General features: G+C 39.0%; 1 protein-coding gene across 2 annotated transcripts in view; it reads right to left on the bottom strand.

Moving 5' to 3' along the window:
• Positions 1–297: 297 nt before the first annotated feature.
• The window catches only part of ubr1 (ubiquitin protein ligase E3 component n-recognin 1), a 40,651-nt gene continuing 18,450 nt past the window's right edge, over positions 298–22,498 (bottom strand). Inside the window, exons 20-47 of one of the 2 annotated variants that reach the window (XM_057343493.1) lie at positions 20,343–20,406; positions 19,746–19,870; positions 19,533–19,585; positions 15,184–15,286; positions 15,048–15,096; positions 14,708–14,862; positions 14,368–14,467; positions 13,825–13,928; positions 13,662–13,742; positions 13,372–13,553; positions 11,646–11,845; positions 11,464–11,557; positions 11,124–11,276; positions 10,926–11,023; positions 10,740–10,833; positions 9,430–9,578; positions 9,267–9,322; positions 9,083–9,179; positions 8,550–8,617; positions 7,425–7,572; positions 7,246–7,333; positions 7,017–7,153; positions 5,098–5,206; positions 4,719–4,775; positions 4,549–4,626; positions 2,033–2,203; positions 1,625–1,726; positions 298–1,478 (exon numbers count right to left, since the gene is read on the bottom strand). In XM_057343493.1, coding sequence (XP_057199476.1) covers positions 1,337–1,478; positions 1,625–1,726; positions 2,033–2,203; positions 4,549–4,626; positions 4,719–4,775; positions 5,098–5,206; positions 7,017–7,153; positions 7,246–7,333; positions 7,425–7,572; positions 8,550–8,617; positions 9,083–9,179; positions 9,267–9,322; positions 9,430–9,578; positions 10,740–10,833; positions 10,926–11,023; positions 11,124–11,276; positions 11,464–11,557; positions 11,646–11,845; positions 13,372–13,553; positions 13,662–13,742; positions 13,825–13,928; positions 14,368–14,467; positions 14,708–14,862; positions 15,048–15,096; positions 15,184–15,286; positions 19,533–19,585; positions 19,746–19,870; positions 20,343–20,406 — 3,057 coding nt within the window. In that variant the 3' untranslated portion in view covers positions 298–1,336. Of the gene's footprint in view, positions 1,479–1,624; positions 1,727–2,032; positions 2,204–4,548; positions 4,627–4,718; positions 4,776–5,097; positions 5,207–7,016; positions 7,154–7,245; positions 7,334–7,424; positions 7,573–8,549; positions 8,618–9,082; positions 9,180–9,266; positions 9,323–9,429; positions 9,579–10,739; positions 10,834–10,925; positions 11,024–11,123; positions 11,277–11,463; positions 11,558–11,645; positions 11,849–13,371; positions 13,554–13,661; positions 13,743–13,824; positions 13,929–14,367; positions 14,468–14,707; positions 14,863–15,047; positions 15,097–15,183; positions 15,287–19,532; positions 19,586–19,745; positions 19,871–20,342; positions 20,407–22,498 lie in introns of both variants that reach the window. The other variant, XM_057343492.1, reaches the window with a different exon arrangement.

Here is a 22,498-nt window from a genome sequence, read left to right as displayed (position 1 = left end):
AAAACAAGTAGATATATAAGTAGATATATGACCGTAACTGTGGAAAAAAAACAGGACAAATGTCTCAATCTATGATAATGTGCATCAAAGTTTGAGTTTAACCATTAATTCAATTATGATTTCATGGACTTAAAATCATATCAAGGTTATATTTCCACAGATTGTTCTTTGCATTAGGATGATTTTAGGTCAATCGTGAATAATGACCTTAGCCCGGTTTTCACAGGCAGGGTCACATATTTTGACAAACAAGTCATTTTATGGCTTAACAAACAAAAAGTAAAGTAAAAAAAAAACATCTTTATTAGTGAGTCGTCACGCAGTAGTTTATTGTAAATAAGCAGTTTAAAGCAAAGTGCTCAATTAAAACTTCTAAACAAATGATGTGAGAAAAGTTGTGTAGTGTATTTTTTTCTGAATTAAAAAATCTGATTAGACCATCACTCAAGAAAAAGGCTTGTATTTAATACATGATGGGTGGAATATACTTGGATTTATCCAACAGGGTTGTGGCATGTGATCATTGACTTGCAGTGCTTCTTCGTTAAATCGCTGTTGCATTTATGTAGCAAAATAAGCTTCTTCTAATTATACATTATTGTTTTATATACGTTTATGTGGCGTCCATAGTTTAGGTGAATCCGATGGTAAAGTACATTTCTTGTTTATATATAACCTCAAAATGAAATAAAAATGTGTATTTTAATGGGAGACATTGTGATATATAATTATAGTGGTCCTAAAAATAATTAAAAAAAAACTTGGGGTGGGAGGGAAATTTGACCTGAACAAGTTTTTATAAGATTCACCTAAGTACAGAGCTTGCAAAACAGCTTTTTAACCCTGAAACAATACATTTTACCACATATTTGCATACTAACCTCATATGTCGATATAATATTCACATGAATACTCACAAATCAGCAAAAAGGCTACAGCGAACATTTTACAGAGTTATAAAAAAGGAAATGCTTGCTTTTAATAGAGAGAGACACAAGCTTCTCACCCCTACTATATCTTTGCATTCTGAACGTAACCAATGCAAAAACACAACAATGAGCAAAGACAAAGTGTTGATGTGATGCACAAATCAGTATGAAATGATGCACTCTGCAACCAAAGAGCACAGAAAACACGCTGACTGTGTAAATCGTTTTTATGGGCCTGTTCAGTGTGGCTACCCATAAAACAATGTCTGCTGGAAAACACTGACAGCAGTTCGTAAAGATGTTGGGCAGTTTTATTAGTCTTTGCTGTGAGGCAGATATCATGCGCAGCCTAACAGAATATTGCAAGCCCATACCACGCCATGCGGTTCTTCTGCTCGCTATGGGGATTACAGCATCTGCCACTCAAAGGCGAACATGACGTTGAGAACCTCCAGGCTGCGGGCGATTTCTTCTAAGATGCAGTGCTGCTGCCACATGTTGAGCAACTTGCGGTATCGCTCTGGACTCAGGTGCAGAGGGTTTCCACGCCTGCAAGATTACAATGGAATGCAGCTTTCCTTCACATTATGTACAATGTTTTTATAATTTCAGGTTAAAAATGCTATTTGTCTTTGAACATTAGCTATATTTTGTATGCATTCCTAATTATTCTGCAACAGTAAAATACACTTTACCCAAGCTGAGGGTCTGTTTCTCCATAGTCATCTAGGTAAGGTGCTGGATACGGGCTACCTCGAGTCCTACTGGCCATCAAAACAATCTCACACTCTCTAACCCTGCGCACACAAACAGAAACACAAGCTTTATTGCGCACACAAACAGAAACACAAGCTTTTTTGGCAATAAGCAGTCATTTAGAAGACAATTTTATCCAATGTTTCGATCCTTACAGTTATCTTTATCTAAAATGTCAAACATTATGTACACCATTATGTCACCAAGCACACTTGTGGCAAACTGTCCATGTTGATGTAAAAACAATTAATGATAAATAAAAAACACATGACATTCTTGGGAGTATGCCATCTTATGGCTTACCCAAGTAGATTTTTTAATTAAACAATGTAAAAAGTAAACGTCACCTGAGAAACATTCCCACTCCTGCCCCGCAGGTGGCAGCGTGGGCTGTGCACGCTCCCACATCCTCCCCGTTCAGCTGCACCTGACAGCAGGGACTCTGTGCGCACAGCATGACCCCGCAGAGCAGACATAGAGTCGGGTGTTTGCGCTCATCATCTGATGAATTTGGGCATCTACAGGGGAATAACTTTTATTTAAGTACATTTTAATCTTTGATTTCCCACTATGACACTATGAACTTTGGTGTCTAAAAAGCCCCCCATACCCTTATATAGTCCCGCCATTTGTATTGCTGTCCAAAACCATACTGGATTTTCAAGTGCACTCATTTAATCCCATGATGTACCGCAATAACAAGTGAACTACCAATGCACACTCAATGGTTAGACATTGCGCATCCATTGTGTGTAAAATGGCAGTGTATGAATTTGCTTGTTTTCTTCACAAGTGCACAACATTAGTGAAGTCATTTCGAAAATAGTGAATGAGGCTCAGGGGCAGAGCCAGGGGGTGCCCAATGGTGGCCAAGGCCACCATAAATTAATCTTTGGCCACCCCCCCGGCCCCCCACCACCGCTTTGCCGTCAACGTTTTTGCGGAACCATTTCTGTACACAGTTGTTCCCATATGGACGCATTTCAACAGCGCACCTCAAACAAGTACTTCTCCACCCAAACTGAAGGTGGCGGTAATACACTCAACTTGAATTTCAACCACCAACACAATTACAGAAGAAGTAGTGTTGTTGTTGTTCGCATGTGCTCCAACGGACTTTGCGCGTGCAGTAGGAGGACTGTCTGTTTCCCGCCGCGAGAGAAGAGGTCACAGGTAAGTTAACAAGAAGAATTAAGTTTATTCACTATGTTTGAAATGTTTCTTGTCTTAACGTATGTATATTATGGCTGGCGTGCTGAAGTTGAAACAGACATGGTAAAGTTTGCTAAATTAATTTAGGCTGTTAATTTAGCAGTATGAAAGTCGCAAGCTATAAACAGTTTCATTGTGTCAGTGTCATGTAAAGGAAAGTTGCAGAAGGCCATTAAAAGTAAAGTCAACTTTCAGTGTTGATTTAGCTTAATGGTGGTAGTCTGTCTGTCATATCCTTGAAAGAGAATTAAAATGTTTTGTTGGCAGTTGGCAGCCAAATGATAATATGCAAAGTATTGCAAAGGAATATTTTTTAAATGCTTGCCCATAATGTTAAGTAGAGGTGGGCGGAATGGCCAAAAATCTATTTCACGGAATGAGTAATTTTATTTCATGGTAACGATATATTTCATGAAACAATCTGCCATTAAAATTCTATATTTTATACCTCATTTTTCTTAGATTGATTTAACTAATTTATTTATTACAGTTCATTTAAATGCTCACCATAGTTAAAATGTAGGCAAGTTATGAAAATGTACTAAAGATATCAAATTAAGTTCTGATAATCAGTATTATTTATACATATTTATCTTCTGGCTATATCATATACAGTAGGAAGATAGACAACATATATAACAATAAAGTATGAATATGCACAAACAATGAGAGTACAGTATGACTAGTGTTATAAACTGGTGTTCATGGGGTCTGTACTGTAGGTCTTTATCGCTCTTCACTCTCTATTAGATGAGCAATTTTAGTGTGTTGCGACTCTCTGTCTTTAGGTTTGTTTATTCTCGGGCTTGTTTTTGAACTGCAAGTCTCTGGTGACTCCTCACGCGTCTCCCAAAACTGGAGGTAGAAGCGCGTCACATCGCACATTTCAACGCAAGTTTCACCTTGGCTCGCCTGAAGTTAAACTTTATAAAACTATTAACAGCTTGTCAAAACAACCTGACTTCTGAAATACGTGTTGAGAATGAGCTTTTTTAAATGCTGGCGCAGATCCCTGCATGAGCGCTGCGGGTGAGAGAAGCGCCGGACTGGAGCGGATCACTACACTACACAGACTGAAAGAAGGTCAAAAGAATGTTTGATACGTTCATTTGTTACGGGTGGATTAATTCATTAGTTTTCTATTCAGAATAGCGCCTAATTTGCAGAGCGCCGAGTTAACCACGCCTACTTATTTACATTCCGCGGAATACACGGAATAGAAAAATCTCTTACAGTTGACATTTTATTCCACAGTAACGGAATATTCCGTCATTCCGCCCAGCCCTAATGATAAGGTTACTATATTTTGGTTTTGCACCTCTCAGGCAAAATGAAGAGGAAAATTACTTCTTTTTTTTAAATCAGTTTAGTAATACATTAAAAAGCTTATGTGGATCTTGATGATGTAATTCTACATGGCAATCACTGCCTGTTTAAGTAAATGAGTGAGTGACTAAGAAACACGTAGATCCACAGTGACTTCCACATAGGAAAAAAAAGATGATATCAGTTTCTGTGCTACCACTGTGTGAGCTATTGTCTCAGTCTGGCCACCCCTATGAAAATTGTCTGGCTCCGCCACTGATGAGGCTATAGAGAGTAATTTTGGATACAGTGAAAAAGGCAAACATTTTTTAGCAAATACACTTACTTAAAGTGACTGGCTTGGTTTAGCAGCACGCTATAGTCCTCTGGAAGATCTATTAATCGGTTTCTTTTGCGAGGATACCTACACACAAGTCAGAAATTCATACAATTCATAATGATAAACAATTATGAGGGATAAAGTTTGTTAACAGAGTAGAGTGAATGTCGTCTGACCTGATGATGTGCATTTCACCTTTAAGAGCTTTGGAAATAGCTGTATTTTCACACCACCTGAGTCAAAGACAGAAAACAGTGCTTCGAATTCATAAATATTTGAGATATTTCGATATTTCTAAACCTCCAATTCCTTTTTGTCCATCCATTATAGCGCTGGACTTAATGGCTGAAAGTTTAAAATAAGGAAATATGTCATGTCTTAGATGTTCTTAGGAATGAATGTCTGAAATTTCTTTAAGAAAAAGTCATATTGCATTTATTAAAAATGCAATAATTATTATATTTTATTACATATTATATTACTATTTCGTATTTTATTCATTAATAATTAGAAAAATAAGGTTCTTCATGTAGGACTGTCTGGTCAGTTTTGTACCTTTTCATTAAAGGGGTTATGACATCCCTGTGGTCCTGGAACAGTTGAAACAGGTTGCAGGGCAAAGCAAGATAACTACAGATGAATGGCAATTGACTTTCAGGTGATTCTAGAAAACAGACAAAATCTGGTTAATAATCTGTTTAAATATTTGTCACCTTCCTACTGATCTGTGCTATTTGCTAGTGTACTAAAACGCAAAATTGTCAGGTCGTCATTGTAAATGAGAACTGGTTCTCAATTGACTTACCTGGTTAAATAAAGGTGTAATAATAATAATAAATACTATGCAATATACATAATGCGAGGATGGAACTGTGTCCATCCTGTGTCCACAGTACCAGTCAAAAGTTTGGAAATCCTTTACAGAAATGTTTCTAATAATACTAAAAATCTTTTAATCTGAAGATGTGTGCTTATATGTTTAAAATTACTCTTTTAAACAACAATATATAATTGTGCCAACATGTACATTTCTTTCAATACAAAAAAATAATTGATGACTTGGACCAAATAATAAAGAAAAAGCAGCATATAAGAGCCCTGAATAGATGGAAATTCTCTCAATACTCTTTAAAAAGCTTCCCAGGTTGAGACCTCAAGAAGCTAAATGATGAAATGCCAAGAGAGCGATTTTACAAATTCTAGTCAAAGGGTGGCTACTATAAAGATTAGGGACGCACCGAAATGAAAATTCTTGGCCGAAGCCGAACATGATGTGAAACACCTGGCCGAAGGCCGAATAATACCGAACACCGAACATGCTTTTTTGCATTTCTTCTATTTATTAAGCCATTTGTTTCACTATTGCACAAACTGAATAGTCAAAATGTGCTTTTTATAAGTTGCCTTGCTTTTCAATAAAATACAATACAACTTAATATAAAATTGAGCAAAACAAAGTAAATTCAAACAAAAAATTGAGCCTGTGAATAGCCTATATTAATTAGGCCTATAACTGACTGATAAAAGAATGTAATGTAAGTTACTCTGTACCCCTACAACAAAACAGTTCATTAAAAAGTGTCATTTCACATTAGGCCTATAAACTAAAAATACGAATAAACTAAAACTGTTGGATTGTTATAGGCTACATTGTAAAATGATTTGAGAAAAAAAAAACATCCAATGCAAGCAATTCAGTTTACCATTTCAGTTCACGTCTCTCTTCCAAACTCCGCCCACAAAAGCTGACTGTTCTAGAAGGTGCACTCGTGGATGCACCGAACATACTTTGACAAGTTGTTTAGTACAGGGAACTGTGTCCACGCGACCACTGTATGATGTCAAAGGATGTCGCGAGCGGCGGGGCTACTGTCAGACAGCCCGCTTCCGTCTCTTAAGTAAAGTTACCGACCGGTAAAGACGCTTTCATTCGGAAATTTACTTCCGTGCGGCAAGTCCCGTGCTGTGTCTTTCTCTGACACTTTAAAATGCTCCACACACACGCACTGCCAAAATGTTTGCGGCAGTAATAAAGCGCACGCATTTCTCTCTCTCTCTCTGCGCTGGTTGCTGCTTGATCGTATCACGAGTCATGTTAGGTAAAATTTATTCGGCCACTTCACAAATTCGGCCGAACACCGAACTTGCATTTTTTTGCTATTTTCGGCCGAACATTCGGTGCATTCCTAATAAAGATGCTAAAATACAGTATAACATGTTTTGATTTATTTTATATGCTTATATTTGCAACATATTTCCCACAGTTGCAGTTGTGCTACTCTACAGTTTTAATGAATTTACTTATATCCTAAACAAGTGGAAAAAATATAAATCAAGATTTATATTTGTCTCCAAAATTTTGACTGGTAATGTAAATACAATTAGGTATAAAAAACAGAGTCATTTATGATAGCATACTTAGAACTGTACTTGTTACCAGATTTACAATTAATATGAGGTATATACATAGCGACCTGCAACAATGGACAGTTCCTCTGGAGGGGGCACTCCTGTAAGGCAACTGAAGAACAGTGCAGCACTGCGCAGGAAAGGAAGGACGCCTCTCTTTACCGTCTCTGCAACTGTAAAGCCAGAAACACCAGACCTCAACCTGAGAGAAAGAGAGAGGGAAGAAGAGATGGACGATACAACACCTTTTCTGATCTTTTTCTTGCTATATGACCCAATCAGATATTTTCTCACCCATCAGTGTGTTGAGACACAAAAGAGTAAAGTGCTGCTGCGGCCTGAGCCTCATCACTCTCCTCGGCCCCTCCAATCACAGCACAGTCTATCAACACACAATCATTACTGTCAGCATGAAAGCCCATTTTCCCAGAGGGGTTTTTGTGAAAACCAAGCATGAGTGTGTGGGCACATACCGTGTGAGGTGAGCAGAACCTGCAGCATGTGTCCCATAGTGACCAAGTGCAACACGTGGAGATGATTGTATGCTGTGCTGATTGCTGAGGGCTGAAGGTCAACCGCCTCTTCCTGGTACAACACTGGGATTGACAGAACCAGCCCCACCTGAGCAGAACCATTACCGCTCAGTTCAGGTCAAAAGTTGTTAGTATGTCCTTTAACAAGACTATGGAATTTTTTAACCACTTTACTATCCCGCTGGAAAATAAGTCTGGTCACTGATTGATTTAACGACAAATTGACTCTATTTACCTCCTAAATATGTTTTTAACCAATAATATATATTTTTTTCATGATCCAATCTCAAATAACAAAAATCAAAGGTCTATATTATTTCACTTAGTAATACATCAGAGACATGCTTTGTGAATGCACAAAATCTCGGCTTCTTTCTGGATAACAACCTCAAATTAGGAAAGCAAATCAATACAATAGTGAGCAGCAGTTTTTTTTTCACGCCGGCTAGCTAAGATCAAACCCCTCCTGAGTAGGAGAAGTCTGGAAATAGTTATCCATGCTTTTATCTCCACACGACTCGATTATTGTAATTCTTTGTATGTAGGGTTACCCCTTTCTTCCATTTCCCGCCTTCAAATGGTTCAAAACACTGCGGCTGCCCGTGAGTAGGCGGGCCTACTCACGAAAACAACGAGATCATATCTAACCAATTTTACGCTCACTGCATTGGCTCCCAGTCCGTTAACGAATCGCCTATAACATTCTGCTATTCGTCAATAAGGCGCTTCACAATCTGGCTCCTAGGTGCCTTTCCGATTTACTGTCCATCTATTATCCGTTAAGGTCTCTCAGATCTCAGGATGAATTGCTGTTAAGAATACCACGATCTCGACTTAAATGCCGGGGAGACAGAGCTTTCGTAGTAGCTGGCCCTAAGCTATGGAATGGCCTGCCACTATCTTCACTATCGAAGCTAAAAACACATTTGTTTTCTTGTGTTTTTGACTCTTTGTAATGTATTTATGTTTTATCTGTCTGTTTTTACTCTCTTATATATTGTGGTTCGTTTAATACCCACTGTACAGCACCTTGGTGCTATAGAAATAAAGTGAACTTGAACTCACGAGCAAATGAAAGAAATCCACTTCCAAAATAGATGGTGTGTCTTCAACATTAGGGACAGGTAACAAGACTAGAGAGAGCAAAAGATCGAAAGAGATACTTACTTTAGTATAAAAACAAAAAATATAAACATCTTACAATCTCCTTCTCAAAAAGCAACACCCCAATGATAAATCGTGTTTAATCACAGCCAGAATACAATTTTGTTTGTATATATGATGATATATGTCTGTGTACTGAGCATATTTATTTTGTATTTACAAAACACACATACATGCATATATTTAAGTAAAATATAAAAATGAAAAAACATTTATAAAATAATAAAAATTATTTGTAAATATAAAAAATAGTATAATAGTAATAATAGTAAGTAAATATTTCCTAAATATGTATACCTGCATGTGAATGTTTATGTGTTTATAATACAAAATGAATATGCACAGTACACAGACATACATTATGTAAACACAAACTTTTCTTCTGGATGCGATTAATCGTGATTAATCATTTGACAGGCCTAACACCAACACACCTGCAAGCATATTGGCGAAATGTTGCTGTACAACAGCATGACTGCTCTTCAACCTCTGAGCTGCTGAGAACTGCACCACAGCTTTGAGTCCTGCAAGCTAAAAAAGAATATAATGTTTTAAATCAAGGCTGCATAAAACAGCAGCAACTGGACACTGATCTGCATCAGCAGAAACTAAACACACCTGTCTGTTCTGAAGGGAGCCGAACAAAGCTTTCCCCTCTTCCTGCAGCATGTTCTCTATACAGAGAGACAGATTTATTTGAACAGGCGATGAGGAACAAGAGAAACTGAAAGGAACTGTATCTTAACCATCAGTGCCGATAAGTAGAGAGTAAGAGCATTACCAATGGCCTGGATGGTGTACGCGCACGTGTTCCAGGACATAACAGGCACGTATGGACACAGGTCATTGGGGGCCATCTGCAGACCTACCCTGTGCACTGTGGTTGCGCAGACCACCAGCATCTCTGTGATACTGTGACAGAACTTGGGCCTAGTTAGTGGAGAGAAGAGGATGAGAAGGTGATAACCAATCCAATTTTTAATACAACATTTTCTGAAGAATATGAGTGTTGCATGCCTATGTTACTCAAGACACAATGCTGGTTTGTTTGGATTGGTTGCCAAGACATTGCTAAGCAGTTGCTAGGGTGTTGACGGGGATTGTTTAGGATGGACAAGAAAATGGGCAAGTGTTTATTTGTTAACATTAGTTAATGCGTTAGCTAACATGAAGTAACAATAAGTAATACATCTACATTAATTCTAGTTTATATTTCATGCATTTCAGCATGTATACTGTGACGAGGGAGGCGTGACGAGAGCCGTGGGAGGAAGAAGCGAGGCTGGGACGCGATTGATAATGAGTGTCAGCTGGGCGTCATTCCGGCCTCGTATCTCTCACGGAGAAGCGGAAGCATAAAAGGACGAACGGCAGGAGAATACAGCGAGAGAGGACCGGGCCCGGACATTAGTTAAGTTTTGTTTAAGTTTGTTTATGTTTGTGTGGCCGGCAGTCGTCCATGAGGGGCTGCCGGCCTGTTTTATTGCTGTTTATTGTTTATTTGTTTTTGGATTAAAGTTTATTGTTTGAATGATGCCGGTTCCCGCCTCCTTCCTTCCCTACATTGAACTTTGTTACATATACATTTTACAATCAAAAGTTGTTAACATTAGTTAGGGTACTATATACTAACATGAACTAACTAATATTTACAAAAAATAACAAAAGTATATTGCATTTTATGTTGCATAACCTTATTGTAAAGTGTTACCAAACAGCCTGTCAAGGATCAGCGTAATTCCCAAACAAAACTCAGATTGGACAATCTTAGCTTACTTTAAAATATGGCACATTACAGATATTAAAGTAATAGTTCACCCAAAAATGAAAATTCTGTCATCATTTACTCACCCTCTCATCATTTTAAACCTTTCTTTCTTGTGCAGAACACAAAAGAAGATATTTTGAAGAATGTTGATAACCAACCAACCAACCCATTCACTTCTATTGTACACACACAAAACCAATGAAAGTCAATGGATACTGATGTTGTTCGGTTACCAACATTCTACCAACATTTTGGATTTTTGGGTGAACTATCACTTTAAGAGCATAAAATTACATTGACACTTCCGTTAGGGTTAGACTTACGGTTCTTGAACTCCAAAACTGAGAATTGACCTAAAATCAGCTTGTTCCTCTACAGAAAGTGCAGTGGCCTGATCTGCTCCTTGCTCACTATTATCTGTAAAACACAAACAAAGTACCCTGAATGAAAATGGATTCATCTTATAAATAAAGTTATGTGTTGACTAAGAAGCTATTTTTTGTTCTCACCTGCTTCTCGTGCAGCTTTCAGGCCTCTGATGCGGGAAACCAAAATCTGAATCCAGCGCGAAAGAGTCAAATGCTGACCGACTAATTCAGCACTATCACTGAAAGACAATAGCAAAAAAGAGCCACATAGTTTAAACAAGACTCATCGTATTAGAAAAATCCGAGCAGAGTCAATATAATAATGTATTTAAGTCATACTAGTCGAATTGGCAGGCCTCCACAGGGATCAGAGGAATAACAGTGTTACAGAGGGACTTGCAGAGTGGACACATGTATTCTCCATTCTCAAGGTCTATGAGCAGCTCCGCGTGCAACCGGTTTCGAGTAGTGTTCTGGACAGCCTCAAAGTACCTGAGAACAAATGGAGAATAATTGTCTTTGAGTAGGAGAAACAGGGCTGTCAAATGTGATTGACAAAAACAAAATCATTAAAGTTTTATTTCTCAAAGTCATCAAAACATAGAGGGAAAACAAATGAAAAATGTCTTTGGGCATTATAAATAATAAATCAGGTGTCACAATTTAAACGCGGACTTACTTTTGCCAGCAGGTGGCGTGCATCACATGTCCACAGCTGCCAGTATGCGTGCCCACAGCCAGATCAGGTGGCATGAATAGAGGGTAGTACTGGTCTGTTGTGCAGAAAAGTATTCATTCACAGTACATCTGCAATGCTTGCGGCACTATTAATTATTTTAATTATGTTAATTGAATTGTCACCTTTGACAGAGAGTGTCTTGCCCCGGCACTGGGTAAGTACGGTAGATCTCTGCACACAGGCCGTAAGGACCATGGCAGGTGCCTGAGCTTGAACTTCCTGCTCCTCCTGACACAGAATGCAGGTCAAAGCCTCCCAGTCTGTGCAACAAACACCCTGCTGAGGTCCTAAAGCCACTCTGCTGTCATCCACATCCATTCTACTGCTGTACAGAGATGACAAGAAAACAACAATCATATAACTGCAATAATGATGTTTTATGGGACAATATATGTGAACATGAGTGCTTTTCAAACAGTTATGGATCCTTAAAAGTGTCTGATGTGATACGATTTACATACTGTAGGCAGCAACTCTGCAGACCTTTAAGATTCATTTTATTAGAGTTCGGCATTAACATACACAGATACATAACAAAGTATTAAGAAGTTTCATCAAGATGAATACCCTTTTCACAACAGGAGTGCCTCTATGGTTCCCCTAAATTGCTGACTTCCAGAGCTAGAAAAATGGCAAGGTGAAAGTGTAAATAAGAAACAAGGAAATGTGCTGCTGAATAACAAAAGAGAAAGCCAAAAATAATAAATGGAAACAGCAAAAGAGAAAGTAAAAGTTAAGCCAGAGAGAGAAAGTCAAAGAAACAAGAAACACTTTAAAACAAAAAAAGTAAAACAAATAGAAAACAAGAGATATAATAGAGTACAAAAGTGATAATGTGTTATAGATTTTAAAAAGGGTGAAAGACAAAAAGGAACCATGAATAAAGGAAAAAGCACAAAAGTAAGAATTGAGAAGAAATAAAGGATGACTAGCAGAGCATAAAAATGCAAGATGAGTAAAAGAGGGAGAACTGAAAAGAAAATGTAAAAGTGACAAATGTGAAAGCATAAAAGGAGTTAAAAGAACTAAAGTAACAACGGCAATAAAATAAAGTGAAAAAAAGAGTAAAACTGCAAGAGAGAAAATGAAAGTACAACTAGAGCAAAAAAGACACCAGCTCGGTTTCCATCCAAGTCGCAAACTTAATGTGTGCAAAAACGCAATAAACTATTTGTGTATAAAGCATTGTCTCTATCTAATGGGAAAAAGACAACAAATTCATAACCTAAATGATAACTGAACAATTAAAGCTAAATAAATTTTTTATATAATAATTTATTTGGGGCTTGGAGTTCATAGAGAAAATGGATTCATACACCTGGTGTTTGTGAGCATTCAGAGCCAGATGGTTTATTTTCACAAATGACAATGATTTAGGACATTTGTGAGGTAACTGTAGCAAGACTTTTAGAACAGTCTTAGGCGGTTAAGACAGTTATGAAGTTACGCAGTTTTGATGCGCTTTAAAGTATCAAATAGACGCGAAATATTAAATTGTGTAAATGAATCAATGAAAAGAAACTTCAAATGAAAAGGAGTGAAAGAACTAGAGTGAGTGAAAGACAAGATCAAAATTAAAACCCAAAGAATGAAAACAAGAACTACAAAGAAAGTTAAAAGTGAAAGAAACTGAACAAAATAAAAATCCAAACCATGAAAAGTGCTGCCCAGAAGAATAAAAGTGCAAAAGAGAAAGAACTAAAAGGAAAGTGAAATGGTGAAAGAGAATGTATGAAAGAGTAGAAACTAAACAGAGAAAGAGAAACTAACTACAGAAAAGAGTGAAAGAAAGATGGATTGAAGAAACAGGGTGCAAAACGAAAGAAAAAGTAGAAGAAAGCTATTCACCTCTCCACAGTGGCAGTTGTCTCGCTCTGACTTGAGCTCTCAGGTACATTGTCATACAGCATCTTGTTTGACTCTATAAAGTTCTTCTGCATTGCAGACATCTGCGCCATGATCTTCTGCCTGTGCGCTTTAGCAGCCTCTGCTTTCCTCTTCCGCTCGGCTTTCTCTTTATCCTGAACACTCTGCGCAGAGATAAACAACTATAAACACTTTTGAATATAATGACAACACAAAATTATGAATACAATAGCTGCGTTTTAAATAGAACGTATTCTTTGAAATCTAAGTACCTCCTCTGACTTGCTCTGATGGATGGGAAATGAAACTACAGGCCCAGATTTCTCCCGAAGGCACTTCACCACCTCAAACATCTTTTTTAAGAAACATTTAAAGCTTAGATATTAAATATAAATCAAATTCATGTCAATATGTATGATCTGCCCAGGTTCATACCTGTAAATTCCATGTGATCATGTCTTTCTGAGCTTCAAGAGACGGTAAAGACTTCATTTTGGATAGGAAGTGGAACAAAGATTTGCCATGTTCTGAACCGATTTCTGAAAATTCAACACATTTGCAGCAGTAACACATCTGTCAGCAATTGTGATAACAGTAAGTCAAAAATTGAGAAACAAAAACAATACTCGGTGCTAATGCAAAAAGACCTTGCTTGATGAAAGGGAACCTTTTTATCTGTCAACCATCTTCATGCACTTCTGACACAACATTTCACAGTGAAAGTTTTTGAAACAATTCACAAGTGTTTGAGCACCAAGTCAACACAGATATTGGAAAAATGATGTAGGAAGGAACCGATTTATTGGGTATTAGTATTACCAATTCAAAGTATGTAGAGTATTACAAAGGCCACAATTTATTGGAATCGACTGTAAGCTCAGTTGCCTTAGAAGACAGCTGTCTATCTAGGCTACAGACAACGAGACAGCTCACTAAGTTTTAAAGAGATCTAATAAGAGACAAAGAGTGAAATCTTACTTTGTGCTTTCAGACTGAACTCAAAAGTCACGTCTTCAGGATTGCTGCCTTGCAGTTGCGTCTTTTCTTCTAGAAGTGCCTGTGCAACAAGGTGCAGGGCCTGCAGAAGCACACAAACAAACACACATCTTTCGATAAATAAAAAATACATATACATTAAATACAACAACATGTTCCAATAAAGAAACACTCATAAGTATGGAATACTGTAACATAAGGTTGAGTAAATGATTAAATATTTGAGGAACTATCAGTTTAAATTTAAAATCAAAGTTCATGTTTAAACAGGCAAGAATTAAAAGACAAACAGAGAAAGGCAACATCGTGCAAAGTCACATACCCTCTGGATCATGGGTTCGGTCCAGCGGTTGGATCGGTCCTCCACTGCTTTCTGGAGAACTCTCCTCAGAACGTGAATGAAGACGTCACAGCAAAGCAGATGCACCATACTGGAGAAGGCTGGGCAGAAGGGAGGGGGGACGGGGGGACGCAGGGCTAAAACAGAACAGCAGCATTTACTAGACTACACAAGCATTTCTATTGAACTCCATGTACTGTCATTACTAGCCAAAAAACATTAAAGATGGGCCAATGAGCTCAGGAAATGATGGATGGACTCAAACCTGCATCAACACTCAATGTTTTAGAAGTTAAGTTACTTTTTAAGTAGGACAGCATACCTTTATCACTGCCCTCTTGGGTTCTCCTCTTCTTCTGAGCCTCTTCAGCCTAATACAAACACATATCCTGCTGTTCATGCTGCTTAACAACTCAATGTTTAATTAGTGAGATTTAGTAATGAGACAAACCGTGTACCTTACTGTGCTGAGGTCTTGAATAATGATAGAAAAAGGGGTTAAACTCTTTCAACCATTCATTCTTTAGCCCGTACAAGCCATGGCCTGATACTCCAGGTTTCCTAAACAAACAAACAAACAAACAAAAAGTCTGTGTTTAGAATATGCTTTCCATTGGCAAATAAATATGAAAAAGTGACCAGTACGTTTTGAGTGAGTAAATATTTTTGGGATAAATCAATCCTTTTCCAAACATGTATTTTAAAGGAGCGATGAATTAAGACATCAATTTTAACCCGAGCTTTTGTTATATAAGAGGGAATCGTATTCAAGCAAACATACTGTAAGTGTCAGAACTGAAAACGCTCTTGTTACTGAAATTACAACTGTTATTGACATCAGGCCCAGCGAACGCCAGGTCCTGCAATGCACCTATCTATGACGTCATTGAGAAGATTGCAAAATCAAAAAGTGCTGTGCCTTCAATATTGAATCCGATAGGAATGGCGCAGCAATCTTATGTGAGTAAAACATTTTTGTACTATGCATCACTATTGCTTTGTTAGAGATCGCTTGATATGCCCTGAGCCCTATTCGCATGGGATTAGTATTACCTGGGGACCTCTAGTCATTTGGAATAATTGCAGTTTGTCTGTGATCTCAATCCCGTGCGAATTGGCCATGTCTGTAATTTGTAGGGATGTAACGATTCACCGTGAGCCGGTTGAAAATCGATTATAATGTGTGATGATTCAAATCAGTTGAGGTGTGAACTGAATCGCAATACATTTTTTGAACAGCAGGGGCCGCTATGTTCACTGCAAACCTAAACGTGGCATGCTGATATTTCTTAAATGCAAAAAAATCCAAGAAATGCACAGAGAGTATAAATTTGTTTATATTAAAGAGACTTTTTCTATTATTAATTTCGTATAAAATTGCAGTTTAGTTTTGTTATTTGAAATAAAACAATTTTATTATACAAAGAAACGTGAAGCATTTAAGAAATAATGCAAGGGAAGTTGTTCATTTCTAATTTGTTTCAACTCATTTTGTAAAAATAAATCGTGAGTAAATCGTGAATAAATCACATCGTGAGATCAGAATCGTGAATCTCATCGCATCGTGAGCTGAATGAATCGTTACATCCCTAGTAATTTGTAAAGTAAAAATTCCCCAACAAATTACCTACCTCTGTCACGGTCCTACCTTCTTGTTTATGAATTTCTAGTCATGTGGCAGGATCGGGACAGAGCCCTTAGGTTTTATGTGAGAAAGCCATGAGTTGTGTATGTTTTACATCTCATGTGTTTTCTCATGTCTCGTCATTGGCCCCGCCCCTCTCGTTTCATGTATTGCTTCCCTCTCGTGTCTAATGTTCCTCACATGCCCTGTGTAATTATCCTTCATTTGTCTTCCCTATAAAATGCCCTCATGTTTCATTGTCCTGTGTTCGGTCATTGTGTGTGGTGTCCTTGCATTCAGTGTACCCCTGTTCTTGTTTGCCTCCCTAGCCTGCTGTTATTGCCTGTTCCTGCTGTTTTCGTGAGTCTAGTAAGTGTCCAGTTTAGTTTATGTCAAGTGTGGTTATCTTAGTTTAGTGTCAGTTAGTCTTCGTCCTGTTTATCCTGTTATTCTGTTAATCTGTTATCCCCATCGTGGGTCTTTGTTTTGTTTCTTTGTTTTGTACTATTAAAATCTGTTTTGTTAACCCCTTCATCCCCGCTGCCTGCATCTGGGTTCTTTCCCCCTGAGAATCATGACAGAATGACTGAATCAGCCCGAACCCAGCAGGCAGCTCCAAAGGACGGCACGGCGTCGTCCTCACGGCCCACTCAAGCCCACTTGCTGCTACGGTGGTCGACCGTGGGGTGAAAGCTCCGGCTTGAGCTCCATGGTCCCTGGTTCTCCTGGTGGAGCCTGTGGTGAGTGGGGGAGGAGTGACCCGGGGACGACGTCTGCGAACTCCTCTGACCCAGAACTCCCTCTGTCCTCCACGGACCCGGCTAACTTGGCCATGGGCCCGATGAACCAGAGGAAGAGGGAGAAGCGTCGAGGAGGAGCACCCACGCCGGTGCATCCGGTGATCCAGCCGGCGTTGCAGCCGGCGTCCAGTCCGGTGATGCAGCCGGCATCCCAGCCGGTTCAGCCGGCGTCCCAGCCGGTGATCCAGCCGGCGTCCAGTCCGGTGTCCAGTCCTGTGCAGCCGATGTCCAGTCCAGTGTCCAGTCCGGTGCCGCAGCCGGCCTTCCAGCCAGGTCCCAGCCTTGTCCCGCCGACCTGAGCGTCGGCGGGACAAGGCTGGGACCTGGCTGGAAGGCTGGAAGGTCCCCCCCAGGACTTCCCCCCCAAAGTCCCCCAGGACTCCGCGCCCTCGAGCGCAGCCGGGGACTAAAACTATTCCCCCCACAAACTTTGCTGTTAACCCCCTCCCCTCCCTAGTTTGTTGTTTTTGTTGTCCCACCCCAACCCAGTTGTGATTATTGCCCGTTTCCCCCTTGTTTTGTTTGCCATGTTTGTTTGGGTCTTGTCCTTGTGGCAGTCTGTCATGTCCTGTTAGTCAACCCCTTGGTGAACACCTGGAGGTGTTCATTAGGGGGGGGGGTGGGGGTGGGGGGGGCTCTGTCACGGTCCTACCTTCTTGTTTATGAATTTCTAGTCGTGTGGCAGGATAGGGACAGAGCCCTTAGGTTTTATGTGAGAAAGCCATGAGTTGTGTATGTTTTACATCTCGTGTTTTCTCGTGTCTCGTCATTGGCCCCGCCCCTCTCGTTTCATGTATTTCTTCCCTCTCGTGTCTAATGTTCCTCATCTGCCCTGTGTAATTATCCTTCGTTTGTCTTGCCTATAAATGCCCTCATGTTTCTTTGTCTTGTTTTGTGAGTTTTGTGTTCTACCCTGTCGTGTTGTAGTGTAAGACGTTTGGTCGTGTCCTTTAGTTTAGTTTTGCTGTTCTTGTTTTCGTTTTGCCCCCACGTGGGAAGTCTTTTGTTTTATATATATATATCTCTTAGTTTCGTTTTCCCCTTTGTGTATAATAAAGTCTTGTTTGTTAACCCCTTCACTGCCTGCCTGCATTTGGGTTCTTCCCCTCCACCACACCCCTCCGTGATCTGCGACAACCATATTTTGACATCCGAAGTCATTTTACATCCGAAGTCCTGTGATAATATTAGTCCCGTGCGAATCGGCATCTCTGTGATTTGGCGGGCTCATATATCATTTTTCAAGGTTTTATCCACCGTTTGCGAATAACGGAGGCTGTTTTCAAGTGTTTTGGTATTATTTCGGGTGCTGGGTCATATCCATAAATTACCGGGAGTGTCCCGTTTGTTTATTATCTCGTTACATTTGAGACCCGAGATCGCAGTGATCCTCTGTCCAGTTCGCGATCACGGGTCTCAAATGCTGACAGGTATGGTCATATGTGACCCTGGATCACAAAACCAGTCTTAAGTAGCACGGGGACATTTTTAGTAAAAGACAAAAATACATTGTGTGGGTCAAAATTATCGATTTTTCTTTTATGCCAAAAATCATTAGGATATTAAGTAAAGATCATGTTCCATGAAGATATTTAGTAAATGTCCTACCTTAAATATATAAAAACTTTATTTTTGTGATTGGATGGTCTGCCACAGTGCCCCTGATTAACAATTTCAAAGGCGATTTTCTCAATATTTTGATTTTTTTGCGCTCAGATTCCTGAGTTTTAAACGGTTGTATCTAATCCAGATATTGTCCTATTCTAACAACTCATATATCTATAGAAAGTTTATTTATTCAGATTTCAGATTATGTAAAAATCTCAATATCGAAAAATTGACCCATAAGACTGGTTTTGTTGTCCAGGGTCACATATTTCATTAAACACCATACAACTATAGGCTATACAAACTATACGCAAAGCCTTGCCATCACATCCGGGAAATAAGTCAGTAAATTTGAGTAAAATCACAGGCTTCATTTATCCCGTGCAAATGCGCCATATGAAATACAGAAGTGGGGAGGTAATTTATAAATCACACAAGGTCCACAGATAATACTAATCCTGTGCGAATAGGGCGAATGTGTAATCTAACGTTACGTCTCTAACCAAATTCACAGAATGCTCCAACTAAGTTTACTACGCAAACTGCTATCCAATCATAGCAGTGGCTGTTTACTTCCAAGTCTTCAATGCAGCACGCCCATTAAAACCGAGCGTTTGTCCAGCCGGCCTCAAAACCCGCATAGAAAATAGCCTATTACTTATTGATTTTGATGTTTTTGTAAAATGTAAAAACCACGCAAACGTCATAAGTAGACCTCAGACAACAGTATAAAACAATAAACAAGCCCAGTTCATGACACCTTTAATGTACTCACTTGAAGGTGGCGACCTTAGATATGACAGATTCGAGTCCTGTTTCATGGCTTTCCTGTGACGCAACAAAAACAAATATTGTAGTTCATGAAGTCTGTATTAAGATCTGTTTATTGTTCAGTTACATATTAAAAGAAGATAAGTTTGCTAAAATTCCCACACTTTTTCCAAGAATGGAACATTTGCAAGTGTAGCAGATACATAAAATATCTTACATTTTCTGGTAGACTTTTGACTAAGCTGCTATGAGCCATGGGTTCAATACACAGCAGATGAATGACCTCCCTCGTAGTCACATCCTCCTTAGACACGTCACTGATTCCAGGAACATACCGCTCACCTGCATAGATTTATTCATTATATAAATCATACCAGTTTCAGTTGTCATATTAAGACTTAAAGATCATTATTCAGTTAATAGTTTAAAGGCATAGTTCACACACAAAGAAAAATTCTGTCATCATTTATTCACCCTCATGTTGTTTAAAACCTGTGTATGACTCTTTAATCTGTGAAACACAAAAGACATTTTGATAAAAATAGCGGTGGCTTTTTGTCCATTTAATGAAAGTCAATAAGGACCAGTGTTGTTTGGTTAACAACATTTTTCAAAATATTTTATTTTGTGTTCTGCAGAGCAAAGAAAGTCATACAGGTTTGGAAAGACGTGTGGTTGAGTAAATGATGAAATGATTTTCATTTTTGCCTGAATTATTCCTTTTTCCTATCAAAGGGGAACATAAATCACACAGCGTAAAGTACTATGTTCAGCATAAATATATTGTTTTCTTGTGGTCAAACAGAGAACTTGCCTACAATGATGATTATCAGGTATAGCATCTCCTCTGTTAACCTATTCCACTGTTTCAGAACCTCCTGTGTGGTGAAGAAGCAAAAAAATATTTTGAACAATGTAGTAATCTACAATAAAACCAACAAATAGCAGCTAACTACAACTACTATAAATATATACGGACGCACGCACCTGGCCGAAGTTAAAGGGGTCATATGGCGCGAACAAGTGTTTTTCTGTGTCTTTGGTGTGTTATAAGTTGCCCATGCATGTAGTAGAAACGTAAAAAAAAAAAAAAACTTGACCCTAGAGAACTAGGGAACTACAGGACTATATCGAATCTACCTTTCATATCTAAAGTTCTGGAAAAAGTAGTTTCAACTCAATTATGCTCCTTCCTCCAAAGGAATGACATCAATGAAGAATTCCAGTCTGGATTTAGAGCATGTCACAGTACAGAGACTGCTTTGATCAGAGTTACAAATGATCTGCTATTGGCGTCTGACAGAGGTTGTATCTCGTTATTGGTGCTGCTAGACCTTAGTGCTGCATTCGAAACCATTGACCACAGCACACTCCTATAGGGCTGAACGATTAATCGAAATCGAATCGCAATCGCGATGTGAGACGTTGTGATTTGCTAATCGCAAGAGGCTGCAATGTGGAAGCGATGTGAAAAATAGGAAACGTGTCTGTTCCAAGCCCGCTTTGAGTGGCATTCTTGCTAACCAACTGAATGAGCACACCTCCGTTATGCCTAATCAGCACTGCCCCAGCCAACTGCGTAAACGTCCGTCATTAAAAAAACAAACATACAGAAGGCAGGAGAGAGAGAGTGTGTGTGTTATTATGGCATCTGCAGAGTCAGATCGATCATTAGGCAAATAAATACTAAAAAACCGTCCAATTCAGAAGACCGCACACACAGCCTGTGTCATACTCGCGCGACTCTTCCCCGCGTTGTGCGTCTCGCGGACGAGCCATTTAAACTTGACGCGCACACACAGCCTGTCATACTCGCGCGTCTCTGCTCCGCGTTGCGCGTCTCGCGGACGAGCCGTTTAAACTTGACGCGCATACACAGCCTGTTTCGTAATGACGTTTATAGTACTTGAGTCCGGCTCGGGCATCTGGCAATATGGACGAGGCTTGACGCACGCGCGCACCCTGTGTAAACTCACGCCTAGCTCCGCGTTTCAAACAAATGTAAATTCTATCTAACTGTTTTGCTAATTTCACTTGGATGAAATTAAACATTCAGCACATTTTTTACTTGTTTTAAAAAATCCCACATACTTAAACAATAATAAATCAGCCTATGTAAACTATGAACTATTTTAATAATTCACTAACACAATAGAAAATGTTATGGATTTAAGGGTTACAATGGGAGTTGTATTTGTTTTAATGGAAACTATAATAGTGTACACTGGTATTTGGATTCTATTGGTGTGATGTAATCTGGAAGTTGGGAACCAATTGAACAACAGTAAGCCCTATTTGAATAATGCCCAAAGCACACTACAAAAATTAATTTTGTAATGGTTTTAATGGAAACAATTAAATGTTTTTATTTTTGTTGTTTTCTTTCAGGGTAACTATACCCATACTGTGCTCCACACAACAATATTGAATTGAAGCTTGAATTAGAAAAGTTAAAATCGCAAATCAAATCGCAATCGCAATGTCTGTCAAAAATATCGCAATTAGATATTTTCCCCAAATCGCACAGCCCACACTCCTACATAGACTCGAAAATTATGTCGGCATTAAGGGAATAGCTTTGAAATGGTTTAAATCTTATTTATCCGACCGTTTTCAATTTGTAGCAATAAACAATGAGGTGTCACGCAAATCGCAAGTCCAGTACGGTGTACCACAGGGCTCAGTCTTAGGGCCTCTGCTCTTCGCATTATACATGCTACCTCTAGGAGATATAATAAAGCGACACGGAGTTAGCTTTCACTGTTATGCTGATGATACTCAACTTTATATTTCCTCGAAGCCTCATGAAACACAGCAGTTCCATCGAATAATGGAATGCATAGTCGATATAAAAAACTGGATGAGTAACAACTTTTTATTACTGAACTCGGACAAAACGGAAGTGTTACTTATTGGACCGAAAACTGCTATAAGTAACAACCAAGAATACTGTTTAACTATTGACGGATG

This window comes from Triplophysa rosa, linkage group LG10, assembly GCF_024868665.1.
Source record: "Triplophysa rosa linkage group LG10, Trosa_1v2, whole genome shotgun sequence".
NCBI lineage: Eukaryota > Metazoa > Chordata > Actinopteri > Cypriniformes > Nemacheilidae > Triplophysa > Triplophysa rosa.
Note: the sequence above shows the minus strand (reverse complement) of the source record. Positions and strands in the feature narration are given on the sequence as shown.